At 42.3% G+C, this 13,092-nt stretch overlaps 1 protein-coding gene across 22 annotated transcripts in view; it reads left to right on the plus strand.

Moving 5' to 3' along the window:
• Positions 1-9,977, plus strand: part of LOC139539109 (CLIP-associating protein 1-B-like) — a 128,447-nt gene extending 118,470 nt beyond the window's left edge. For all 22 annotated transcript variants that reach the window (XM_071341869.1, XM_071341876.1, XM_071341871.1 and 19 more), the window contains 8 exons: positions 376-514; positions 1,094-1,343; positions 2,254-2,313; positions 2,495-2,685; positions 2,924-3,052; positions 3,261-3,467; positions 5,743-5,859; positions 7,039-9,977. In XM_071341869.1, coding sequence (XP_071197970.1) covers positions 376-514; positions 1,094-1,343; positions 2,254-2,313; positions 2,495-2,685; positions 2,924-3,052; positions 3,261-3,467; positions 5,743-5,859; positions 7,039-7,125 — 1,180 coding nt within the window. In that variant the 3' untranslated portion in view covers positions 7,126-9,977. The remainder of the gene's footprint in view (positions 1-375; positions 515-1,093; positions 1,344-2,253; positions 2,314-2,494; positions 2,686-2,923; positions 3,053-3,260; positions 3,468-5,742; positions 5,860-7,038) is intronic.
• Positions 9,978-13,092: the final 3,115 nt, after the last annotated feature.

A 13,092-nucleotide genomic window follows, 5' to 3' on the forward strand; every position in this document is an offset into this window, starting at 1 on the left:
TCGACCAATAGGGATTGCGAATCTTTTCAGAACATTTTCCTATTTCTGTTGTTGTCTCTTTTTGCACTATGGTGTCAATGTTCTCTGGGGATGTATCAGTCCCTCCTAACTAATCCCTTACAAGTGACAAATTGGGTAGTTAGAACATCACACACCATCATCCATGGTCAGAGCTTTGCCTAGAATACATCTTTACCTATCTGTGTGAAGGTCATCTACTTAGCTTGCAGAAGCAATAACCTTTTGTATGGTGTCAGACTGAAACGGCAAGTGTCCTTATAAGTGTATTCATGTGTGTGTGCAGCTTTACTGTTTGTGTGTCTGCTGTCCTGATGGACACTATATAAATCCTCTCTTCCTGTTCTGTCTCCTTAGTATGTTGGAGTATGACACAGAGAACATGAACTCTGATGAGATCTACAGCTCCCTGCGAGGGGTCACAGAGGCCATCCAGAGCTTCAGCTACCGCAGCCAGGAGGGCCTCAACGAGTTGAGAGGGAAGAGGGCCGATGTTGTGAGTCCCAACCTCTACATTGGAAGTGTCCTCTCTCCTCGCTCCTTATCAAAACGCATAGGAGGATACATCCAAAGTCCCACCCCTTTCACCTTCTCCTCGAATGAATTTTGAGTAAGAGGCGAAGAGAGAGGACATGAGGACAAATAAATTGGGAAAGAGCCCAGGGCCCATATCCACAAAGCATCTCAGAGTAGAAGTGCTGATCTAGGATCTGTCCATAAAATCTTATTCATTATGATCTAAAAGGCAAAACGGATCCTAGATCAGCACTCGTACTCTGAGATGCTTTGTGGATACAGGACCTGGACTTCATGTTGCGTTCCTATATACCTCTCTGGTTCACAACAGGTTGGTGACCCCTTAATTGGGGAAGACAGGCTCGTTGTAATGTCTGGAGCGGAATTAGTGGAATGGTATCAAATACATCAAACACATGGTTTCCATGTGTTTGATGCCATTCCATTTACTCCGTTCCAGACATTATTATGAGCCGTCCTCCCTCAGTAGCCTCCACTGCCCTGGATGTCATAACCATTTCCACGTCTGAGACTAACTGTGTTCTCTCTCTCCCCCCAGGCGGGACGGGAAGGTGTGGCGCCCTCTCCAGGCTCTGATGCCCGTCTGGGGCTGGATGTGGTGGAGGGTGGGCGTACGGCCCTGGATAACAAGACCTCCCTTCTCAACACCCCGTCCCCCCGCTCCTTCTCTGGGCCGCGAGCCAGGGAGTTCGCCCCCTACGGATACGGAGACACCATCACCTCATCCTACGACAAGAGCGCCCTGAAGGAGGCCGTGTTTGATGACGACGTGGAGCAGTTTAGAGACTGTGAGTCACCTTTGACCTCTGCTTGAACCTTGACCCTGTGACTCCACCTCCATGTTGACCACCTCTGATCCATCCTGTGATGTCATGACATGATGGTGTGACGTCTTCAGGTTTAGGCAACACAAAGAAAGAATAGATTTGGTCTTCAGGTTTAGGCAACACAAAGAAAGAATAGATTTGGTCTTCAGGTTTGGGCAACACAAAGAAAGAATAGATTTGGTCTTCAGGTTTAGGCAACACAAAGAAAGAATAGATTTGGTCTTCAGGTTTAGGCAACACAAAGAAAGAATAGATTTGGTCTTCAGGTTTAGGCAACACAAAGAAAGAATAGATTTGGTCTTCAGGTTTAGGCAACACAAAGAAAGAATAGATTTGGTCTTCAGGTTTAGGCAACACAAAGAAAGAATAGATTTGGTCTTCAGGTTTAGGCAACACAAAGAAAGAATAGATTTGGTCTTCAGGTTTGGGCAACACAAAGAAAGAATAGATTTGGTCTTCAGGTTTAGGCAACACAAAGAAAGAATAGATTTGGTATTCAGGTTTGGGCAACACAAAGAAAGAATAGATTTGGTCTTCAGGTTTAGGCAACACAAAGAAAGAATAGATTTGGTCTTCAGGTTTAGGCAACACAAAGAAAGAATAGATTTGGTATTCAGGTTTGGGCAACACAAAGAAAGAATAGATTTGGTCTTCAGGTTTAGGCAACACAAAGAAAGAATAGATTTGGTCTTCGTGTTTAGGCAACACAAAGAAAGAATAGATTTGGTCCATCCTAGAGTTACATGCTGGCTGAAACCAAAGTGATGGAATGTTTAGACCAAAAACATTGGGAATAGGATGGCCCTTTATCTGCAGTGAAAAGTGAGTCTGATTGTCTTCCTCCCTCTACCCTTTCTTCCCTCCTCTACAGGCCGTCGGCAGGACAGCAGTGGTGAAAACAAGATGGTGCTGTCTAAGGGCTTTGCTCCAGGTAGAGACACTACTCCATGACTGACGTTTTTGTTTTATAAAGTTTTTCAATGCTGTTTCCATTGCCATCCATTTCCTTGTCACTTATTTTTTTGTTGGTACATGGGGTTACTAGCTAGCTAGGGCTGAGAGTTAAATGATCCATACCACTCACCCAGTCTTCTCCTCTGTCCTCTCCTCAGGTTCCCAGGACCACTCGGACCTGGTTGCAGACCTGCTGAAGGAACTGTCTAATCACAATGAACGCGTGGAGGAGCGTAAAGGGGCGTTGGTGGAGCTCCTGAAGATCACCCGGGAGGACAGCCTGGCCGTGTGGGACGAACACTTCAAGACCATCCTCCTACTGCTCCTGGAGACACTGGGGGATAAAGACGTAGGGATCCTTTACTTTTACTAGTTATGACAGACAGACTAGTTGGAAGGTTTTACTTGACAAACACATTCATACATAATAATAAGACTGCATCCCCAACTACCTCATTGATTATTTGTTTAGCTGCAAATGTAAAACACTATAAAGCTGAAAGATATGGCTTTTGGTGTGTGGTGCATGTCTGTGAGCAAGAATGCATGTATGGTTTGTAATGGCGGCTTGTTACCCTCCCATGCAGTACACTATCCGGGCCCTGGCGCTGAGGGTACTGAAGGAGATACTGCGGAACCAGCCGGCCCGCTTCAAGAACTACGCTGAACTCACCATCATGAAGACCCTAGAGGCACACAAAGACTCCCACAAGGAGGTGCAACTCCTTATATTTATATTCCCTGGTGTCCCCCAAGGCTCGGTACCAGTTCTGTCCTGTTCTCTCTGTATACCAAGTCCATTCTTGCTTCTGTCATATCTTCCACATGGTCTCTCTTATCACTGTTACACCCAGAGCAGTTCTCTGTCATCAAACCCATGATATAAATCACCATATAAACCTTCTCCCTCCACTTTCCCCGTAGGTGGTAAGAGCAGCGGAGGAGTCTGCCTCCACCCTGGCCGGCTCCATCCACCCAGAGCAGTGTATCAAGGTGCTGTGTCCCATCGTCCAGACGGCTGACTACCCCATCAACCTGGCTGCCATCAAAATGCAGACCAAGGTGATAGAACGCATCTCCAAGGAGTCCCTGCACCAGCTGTTGCCTGACATCATACCAGGACTACTGCAGGTGAGAATATGGTCCTGTTTTGCATTATGTGAGTGTTTGGTAAGAGTGTGGTGCTGCGCTGGTTATGGCAACCCACTGGGCACAAACTAGTTAAATCAAAGTTGTTTCCACGTCATTTCATATTTGTTTTAATATGTGATGAAGTTGAATCAAACATTGGATTTGCAAAAAATCGTCTATTTACAGGAATTTCTGGATTTTTTGTATTTCTATCACACAGCTTTTAACCTAAATCCAATGATATGGTTACATTTTTTGTTGATTTCCATATGAATTCACTTTAGTTGGCAACTCAATCAAATGTAAATCCCAACTAGATGTTGAGATGAAGACGTCTGTGCCCAGTGGGAAGGTTGTGGGTTCAATTTCTGCATGGATTACATACTTATTCAAACGAAATGTATACCGTTTATAGACTGATGATATTGTCTCTATATGAACGCAGCTGCCACTGTATTGAAGCCATTGGACGAAGTTTATCATAGCACACTACACATTATTAATGGCGATATGTTCAGTACACACCACTGCATACGTTCAGTACACACCACTGCGTAGGTTCAGTACACACCACTGCGTAGGTTCAGTACACACCACTGCGTAGGTTCAGTACACACCACTGCGTAGGTTCAGTACACACCATGCGTAGGTTCAGTACACACCACTGCGTAGGTTCAGTACACACCACTGCGTAGGTTCAGTACACACCACTGCATTATGTATCAGAAAGTAGGCTGGCCCTCTTTGAAGTCTTGTAGAGCGATGCTTTGCACTCTTTTTGTTTATAAAGCCCTCCTGCATTAACCTCCGCCGTACCTTACTTCAGACCCGGTCTCAGGAGTGGCTAGTTAGGTCAATCTGCTTTTAGTTTTTTTTTGCACCTTACTTGTGGAATGCTCTATGAGGTTGGATGAATTGGTGACTCTAGGACGATTCAAAAGGCTGATTCAGGACCTTATTACTAAAGAATGTGTTTGTTTTCTATGCTTGTGTTTTGCTTTTTCGTGTATTGCCGTTGTTTTTGTTTTATATATTGTTGATATGTGTATTGATGTGTATAGTGATGATAGTGATGTGCATAGTTTATATTATTGATGTGTATAGTGATGTGTATATTGATGTTTATATAGGACTCATCTGTGAAAGAGACCTTGATCTCAGCATAACTACCTTTGTAAATAAAGGTTAAATTGCTTTTGAAGAAAGTGGCATGCATAATGTGGGACTAGTGAAGGGGGCATTGCAGAGGGAAAATAGAAACATCCTTTTTTGTATCAGCACCATATTGGTTCATGTTCTTACTTGGACAGCGGGAACTGTTTGTTTCTGGAAATGTTTCTCTCTAGGTATGGAGTTGTGGACAGATAATGTCTCAATCATTTAATTTTTTTTTCTCCGTTATTTTACCAGGTAAGTTGACTGAGAACACATTCTCATTTACAGCAACGACCTGGGGAATAGTTACAGGGGAGAGGAGGGGGATGAATGAGACAATTGTAAACTGGGGATTATTAGGTGACCGTGATGGTTTGAGGGCCAAATTGGGAATTTAGCCAGGACACCCCTACTCTTACGATAAGTGCCACGGGATCTTTAATGACCTCAGAGAGTCAGGACACCCGTTTAACGTCCCACCCGAAAGACGGCACCCTACACAAGGCAGTGTCCCCAATCACTGCTCTGGGGCATTGGGATATTTTTTAGACCCGAGGAAAGAGTGCCTCCTACTGGCCCTCCAACACCACTTCCAGCAGCATCTGGTCTCCCATCCAGGGACTGACCAGGACCAACCCTGCTTAGCTTCAGAAACAAGCCAGCAGTGGTATGCAGGGTGGTATGCTGCTGGCTCATATTGCGACTGCACAGAAAACAAAGTGTTTCTCTGTTTTCTTAGCTGTAAATAGTGGTTTTAGCTCTGCAGATGACTTGGTTTAGAACTCTTGTGAATGCAGGATTAGGGAAAGGGGTCATGGAAAGAAAATCTAGTAGAAACATCCTGGGTAGGTTCTAGGCCTACACCGTATTTGTTCATGTTCATATTTTGACAGTGAGAAATGTTTGTCTAATTTGTACCTGGAAATGTTTGCCTGTACTCTGCCCCTGGGCACACACCTCTGCCACTCCTCCCACGTTCCCAATGACCTGTTGTTCTATGTGTGCTCGTTCACGAGTGTGTTCGCTGCTAGCTGATTCAGTATGTGTGTGTGCTTGTTTCTCTGTGTGTGTTTCTCCTGCTGGCAGCCAGTCCAGTGATAGTCTGTATGTCTGTTCCCAGGGCTATGACAACACAGAGAGTAGTGTTCGCAAGGCCAGCGTGTTCTGTCTGGTGGCCATCTACTCTGTGATTGGAGAAGAGCTCAAACCACACCTGCAGCTACTCACGGGCAGCAAGGTACGCTACCCACCACTGTCATGTGCTCGTCTGCATCTCAAAGTCCTCACACACACACACGTCCCCCAAACACAACCCCCTTATCGGTTTTCCAGGTTTTTATTTCGCCTCTGGTTTCGACTGGTTTGGTCTGTGGTGTGTGGTTGGGATGTACAGTAAGGATAATTTTTGCTACACTTTCTCTCGGCGGCCTGTGTGGCCGTGCATAAGGGGGCACTGGAGTCCATCAGGGTCATACTCATTAGGACACACTGTAGCAAAACATTGTGCAACGGAAAATGAAAATCTGTGTTTCTCATTGGACAAGTTCAGGTAGTACTTCCTCGTTTCGGACCGTTTTCTTCCGTTTTGTGCCTTATGAACACTATCCAATGTGAATCCCCTTTTTCCCCCTCCTATCCCTGGCTTCTGACAGGCAGGCCAGGCAGAAAGTGAGAGTAAGAGAGTGTGTGCTGGCTGGATTAAGCCTGTTGCACAATGACCTTGGCTGGGTTGAGAAAGCAGCAGTGTCACGGAGCATTGGCTCGTAGGTTCATCGCTACAGCGACAGTTTAGTTAGTTAGCGTTTACACCTTATTAGAGACTCTGGACCCTCGCGACATTCCAAGCAGAGCCATGCCCAAAGCCTAATCCTAGAGCCGCCGTAGTAAGTAGACTATAACACACATTTCCCTTAGCAAGCTCTACTCTAATCAGACATGTCATTCCACTGGATGACGTAGCTAGCTCCGATTTAAAAAAAATATCACTAACATTAACTTACAAAATGATTACCCATTCATTAGTAGATGTCAACCTTGAAACAATGTTGTCTTCATTTCTGTGAGGAAATACGCAATTGGCACAATGAGCTAAATGTTACTAAGGTCACTCTGCCTGTCACGCTACGCCAGCCGTTCTCCCGTCACCTCAGTACCGCCACAGCTTTCTGTCATCTGATTGGTCTAGACCAGGGTTGGGGTAAATTCCATTTTGAGTCCTGTGTCGCTGAGTTCTCAATACTGTAAGTCGCTCCGGTAAGAGCATCTGCTAAATTACTAAAATGTATTGTAGATGTTAATTCAGGAAGCTGATATTGAAATTTCAGTTGACTTACTTTTACCAACCCTGGTCGGGACAACGGTGCCATTGTAACCTTTCTGTCATGATCACAACAATGCAAAACTGTTCTTCTTGCAGATGAAGCTGCTGAACTTGTACATCAAGAGGGCTCAGACAACCAACAGCAACAGCAGCAGTTCCTCGGATGTCTCTTCACACAGCTAGCTGTAGGAGCAGAGGGAGGAAAACACAGATCCGTCTGCCTGTACTGTGCATCTGAATTAGGGGGAAAAGGTTGCTTCCCAAATTGGCATCCTTTTCCCTATATAGTGCACTACTGTTGGGCTCTGGTCAGAAGTAGTTCACTATATAGGGAATAGGGTGCCATTTGGGACAGATCCATAGTCGTGCCTCTTCCAGACCTTTCCATTCCTTTTATTTTCCTCCCTCCTTCACCCCACTGGACTCCTCTGGGTGACCCTATGACCTGCTCATCGCTTCAACCACCGCTTCACTTACTTTGCTCTTTCCCCCCCCCCCCCCATGGAACTTGTACATTCATTTGTCTCGTCTCGTCCCCCCCCCCCCCCCCCGCTGTTATAACACATCACTAGCAATGTGTTGTAAGGTAAAGATCAGATATTCATTATGTTGAGCATTCAGAGTGTAGGGGTGGAAATGTAACCAAGGGTTATGAAATGGTCCAATAAGAATGGTACGTATGGTCCAATACCAAATAATACCCTGATATTGATTCAGCAAACACAAAACATCCCTTCAAATGCAATTGGATGAGTAAACACAGCCTGAAATGTCACAGTAGAATAGGTTCTTCACGTTTAACCAGGAAGTCCCATTGAGGTCGGAAGACCTTATTCCTAAGGGGGACCACATGACAGTCGGTTTGTGATAAAGAATCATATGGCTGGCCCAGTGAGGATATAAAGCCCTTATAAACAGTTTAGGAACAATGAAAATCAAATATGTCAGCCAATGAAGTAGAATTAGTAGATTGTTTTTCTTTATTAACTGAGGTATGGTGTTATACAATCCTATAAAAAGTGTAAGAAGGAAACATTTTAATAAAAAAATGTTACATATGTCAATCATTATAAAGACTAACTTAAGCCCAGGTAAACTAACACTATCTTTTATTGTTAGTATCCATTAGTTTGGGAGAAATTATGATGCAAACATTATCAGAGGCCAACTTCCAGCTAATAGCTTGGCTATATCATGAGAAAAAAGTAGTACTGTGTTAAATAAATGGTGACCTTCATTTTTTCAACCAAAAATTGGCAATCTAAAATTGAAGCTGTTCAAAATAAGGAGAGCGGTAAAGATGCAACAGTGTCTGAAGTTAGAAAATCTGTCTTTCCAACTCACAATCAATTATTGTTGTGGTTACCTCCATTTCCATTGTCAAATAAAAACAAATATGAAGAAAATACACCAAGACATTACATTTCTTTACATTCCCTGAATCAATCAAGTGAAATTGAAGGGATCACTTCCAACTCATAGAATTAGAATGAGTGTTCTCAACCTACTCAATGTCCATGTTGCTAATGATGTCACACTGAATGTGTGTGCCATTATCAGTCATGACAACAAACTTGTCAGTGAAAACACTAAACAAATCCAAAGTGTCACGTTTATTTATTCCCACCCTCTTCCCACCTGTGTTGCCAGATTATGGCATTGATGCTGCTGTTTATAACGTATACCTGTCTGATGATGAGTAACAACCCTACACTTGTTGTAATGCGAATATTACAGGCTCAGTTTTGGAAGGAGATCAGTGGATTCATTGAGACAGACTCCTAGTCCTGGATTAAAAACTATTCTCAATGGAGAATATCTATTAAAAGTGTGTTTTAGTCCTAGTCTTAATATGCGTTCAGGAAACTGGCCCAACTAGGTTTATGTTCATTTTCCACAGTAATGTTTGGATCACTTCTACTGTTGAAAAACAGGATAGATGTACATACAGAAGCTCTCAGCTCTTAAAAATGTGAAACCATTACTCCAGGAACTACAATAAACTGGCTTGCAAACCGATACAATAATATTCACGATGATGCAAAAATTAGTTGTTTATAATAATACAGTATTACACCCATCTTCTCATCACCTTCCTTTCACGTAACAACAGCTTTTGCAATAAAGAAAATACCATGATGAGCAAACTTAAGTATTTTGTACATAACTCTTGATCAATCACCACTTCGCAACTTTCATGTAATGAAATAAAAAGGTTGGCTATCTCACTTTTTTGCACGTTAGCGAATTAGCTTGCATGTTTTTGGGCAGCACATCCACTTGTTGCTGCCTTTTAATCGATGGGTCCTGTTTTCTCTGTTGAAGCGCACTTGTAACCACATCAGTTTGGTCAGCCTTTACAACAACAGGTAGCCACCTGGCAGGAATACACTCACAGAGTTCTGTGAGTTGTCCAGAACTACGAAGACTCTGTCTGCCCTAGACAACTGTGTACACTGTACAGGACCTAACCGTCTCAAGATGCCAAGCAGACATGTACAGTACTGGGTCTCCTTTAGTACAGTACTACATATTTGGGCATGTGGCTTTATAAAGGTACACTGTGTGTGCGTGCCTTGTTACTATAGCAAAGTATGTGGCATCTATTTCCATCTGTTGAACAGTTTAAAAAATGACACTAATTGTTTGCTTTGTTTGTTTTTAAATGGGGCCATCATCCTTTTGTAAGTATGTTCATTTAATTTGATTGTGTGTTAGGGAGAAGCCAATTGTTTTGTTAAAGACAGAAAGTACTGTATTGGCTGATGACCCATGAAGATCTGGATCATTATCTGCAGGTGATGATGGTCCCTAAGAGAAGCTAATCCTAGCAATCTGTTCACTTTGCATGTTATTGTGTTTGTTTCTATTGTTTTGTCATTTAAGATTCATATCTGTATTTATGATAGTTTTATTTTAGTTGTAGTTTTTCATGACAACTTGTACAAAAGGGTTTTGTTCAAATCCACCTGTGATAGATGATTTGCCTCAATGTACATTTGTTTGCTTTAGAAATAAACAAACATTCAAGTTGATTCACTTTGTTTATATAAGTTTGTATTTGTATATTTAGGTGATCGAATTTAGCATTGGTATGCAGTTCGATTGCTCAGTGCATTAGTTCTTCTGTCTAAACATTAACCCAACTGAGACTTTGATATGCTCTTTTGGTACGAAAATAGCTCCCTTGGCTGCCAAGGGAGCTGAAGCATAGGCTGGAACAGTAGGCTGAGCCAGGGACAAATGGCCCATTGAATAACCTTTTTAATATATACAATACCAGTCAAAAGTTTGGACACACCTACTCATTCAAGGATATTTCTTTATTTTGATTGTTTTTTACATTGTAGAATAATAGCGAAGACATTAAAACTATGAAATAACACAACTGGAATCATGTAGTAACCCAAAAAAAGTGTTAAACCCAAAATATATTTTATTTTTGAGATTCTTCAACGTAGCCACCATTTGCCTTGATGACAGCTTTGCACACTCTTGGTATTCTCTCAACCAGCTTCACGAGGTGGAATGCATTTCAATTAACAGGTGTGCCTTGTTAAAAGTTAATTCTGTCCTTATTGCGTTTGAGCCAACCAATTTTGTTGTGACAAGGTAGGGGTGGTATACAGAAGATAGCAAGGACAGCTCAAATAAGCAAAGAGAAACGACAGTCCATCATTACTTTAAGACCTGAAGGTCAGTCAATCCGAAAAATGTCAAGAACTTTCTTCAAGTGCAGTCGCAAAAACCATCAAATGTCATAATGAAACTGGCTCTCATGAGGACCACCACAGGAAAGGAAGACCCAGAGTTACCTCTGCTGCAGAGGATAAGTTCATTAGAGTTAAGTGAACCTCAGATTGCAGCACAAATAAATGCTTCAAAAAGTTCAAGTAACAGACACATCTCAACATCAACTGTTCAGAAGAGACTGCGGAAATCAGGCCTACATGGTCGAATTGCTGTAAAGAAACCACTACTAAAGGACACCAATAAGAGGAAGAGACTTGCTTGGGCCAAGAAACACGAGCAATGGCCATTGGACCGTGGAAATCTGTCCTTTGGTCTGATGAGTCCAAAATTGAGAATTTTGGTTCCAACCGCCGTGTCTTTGTGAGATGCAGAGTAGGTGAACGGATGATCTCTGCATGACATGAAGCATGGAGGAGGAGGTGTGATGGTGTGGGGGTGCTTTGCTGGTGACACTGTGTGTGATTTTTTTCAAATTCAAGGCACACTTAACCAGCATGGCTACCACAGCATTCTGCAGCGATACGCCATCCCATCTGGTTTGCGCTTAGTGGGATTATCATTTGTTTTTCAACAGGTCAATGACCCCAAACACACCTTCTGGCTGTGTAAGGGCTATTTGACCAAGGAGAGTGATGGAGTGCTGCATCAGATGACCTGGCCTCCACAATCACCCGACCTCAACCCAAATGAGATGGTTTGGGATGAGTTGGACCGGAGAGTGAAGGAAAAGCAGCCAACAAGTGCTCAGCATACAGTTGAAGTCGGAAGTTTACATACACCTTAGCCAAATACATTTAAACTCAGTATTTCACAATTCCTGACATTTAATCCTAGTAAAAATTCCCTGTTTTAGGTCAGTCACCACTTTATTTTAAGAATGTGAAATGTCAGAATAATAGTAGAGAGAATTATTTATTTTATTTCTTTCATCACATTCCCAGTGGGTCAGAAGTTTACATGTACTCAATTAGTATTTGGTAGCATTGCCTTTAAATTGTTTCACTTGGGTCAAACGTTTCAGGCAGCCTTCCACAAGCTTTCCACAATAAGTTGGGTGAATTTTGGCCCATTCCTCCTGACAGAGTTGGTGTAACTGAGTCAGGTTTGTAGGCCTCCTTGCTCGCACACGCTTTTTCAGTTCTGCCCACACATTTTCTATAGGATTGAGGTCAGGGCTTTGTGATGGCCACTCCAATACCTTGACTTTGTTGTCCTTAAGCCATTTTGCCACAACTTTGGAAGTATGCTTGGGGTCATTGTCCTTTTGGAAGACCCATTTGCGACCAAGCTTTAACGTCCTGACTGATGTCTTGAGATGTTGCTTCAATATATCCACATAATTTTCCTTCCTCATTAATGAATTATTCTTCCTCATTAACTATTATTTCTTTTGATTTTCACATGATGTCAAGCAAAGAGGCACTGAGTTTGAAGGTATGCCTTGAAATACATCCACAGGTACACCTCCAATTGACTCAAATTATGTCAATTAGCCTAACAGAAGCTTCTAAAGCAATGACATAATTTTCTGGAATTTTTCAAGCTGTTTAAAGGCACGGTCAACTTAGTGTATGTGAACTTCTGACCCACTGGAATTGTGATACAGGGAATCATAAATGAAATAATCTGTCTGTAAACAATTGTTGGAAAAATTACTTGTGTCATGCACAAAGTAGATGTTCTAACCCACTTGCCAAAACTAACGTTTGTTAACAAGAAATTTGTGGAGTGGTTGAAAAACGAGTTTTAATGACTCCGACTTCAACTGTATGTGGGAACTCCTTCCAAGACTGTTGGAAAAGCATTCCTTATGAAGCTGGTTGAGAGAATGCCATGAGTGTGCAAAGGCAAGGCAAAGGGTGGCTACTTTGAAGAATATAAAATATATTTTGATTTGGTTACATGATTCCATATGTGTTATTTTATAGTTTTGATGTCTTTACTATTATTCTACAATGTAGAAAATAGTACAAATAAAGAAAAACTCTTGAATGAGTAGGTGTGTCCAAACTTTTGACTGGTACTGTATGTATTTATTTTTTTACAAAAGAAAGCAAAAACACTAGAAAAAAAAGATATGTTAAAGCTGATCTAGCCAAGTAGCCATTAAAAAATACAAATCGGACTGTGCACTTATTCAAATTTTAGGCTACCTGTCCTGCACTACTATGGTGCAGGGGAGGTGTGTCAGTGTTTGTATCCCAAATGGCACCTTATTTCCTACATAGTGCACTACTTTTGACCACAGCCCTATGGACTCTGGTCAACAGTAGTGCACTATATTGGGAATAGGGTGCCATTTGGGAGGCAATCAGTGAGTCACAGTCCGCTTCTCAAAGGTCATGTAAGGTATTCTAATGAGTTGAAAGTGATGTCATACCCGGTATATAAGTCTGT

The sequence above is a fragment of the Salvelinus alpinus genome, chromosome 14 (genome assembly GCF_045679555.1).
Source record: "Salvelinus alpinus chromosome 14, SLU_Salpinus.1, whole genome shotgun sequence".
Taxonomy (NCBI): domain Eukaryota; kingdom Metazoa; phylum Chordata; class Actinopteri; order Salmoniformes; family Salmonidae; genus Salvelinus; species Salvelinus alpinus.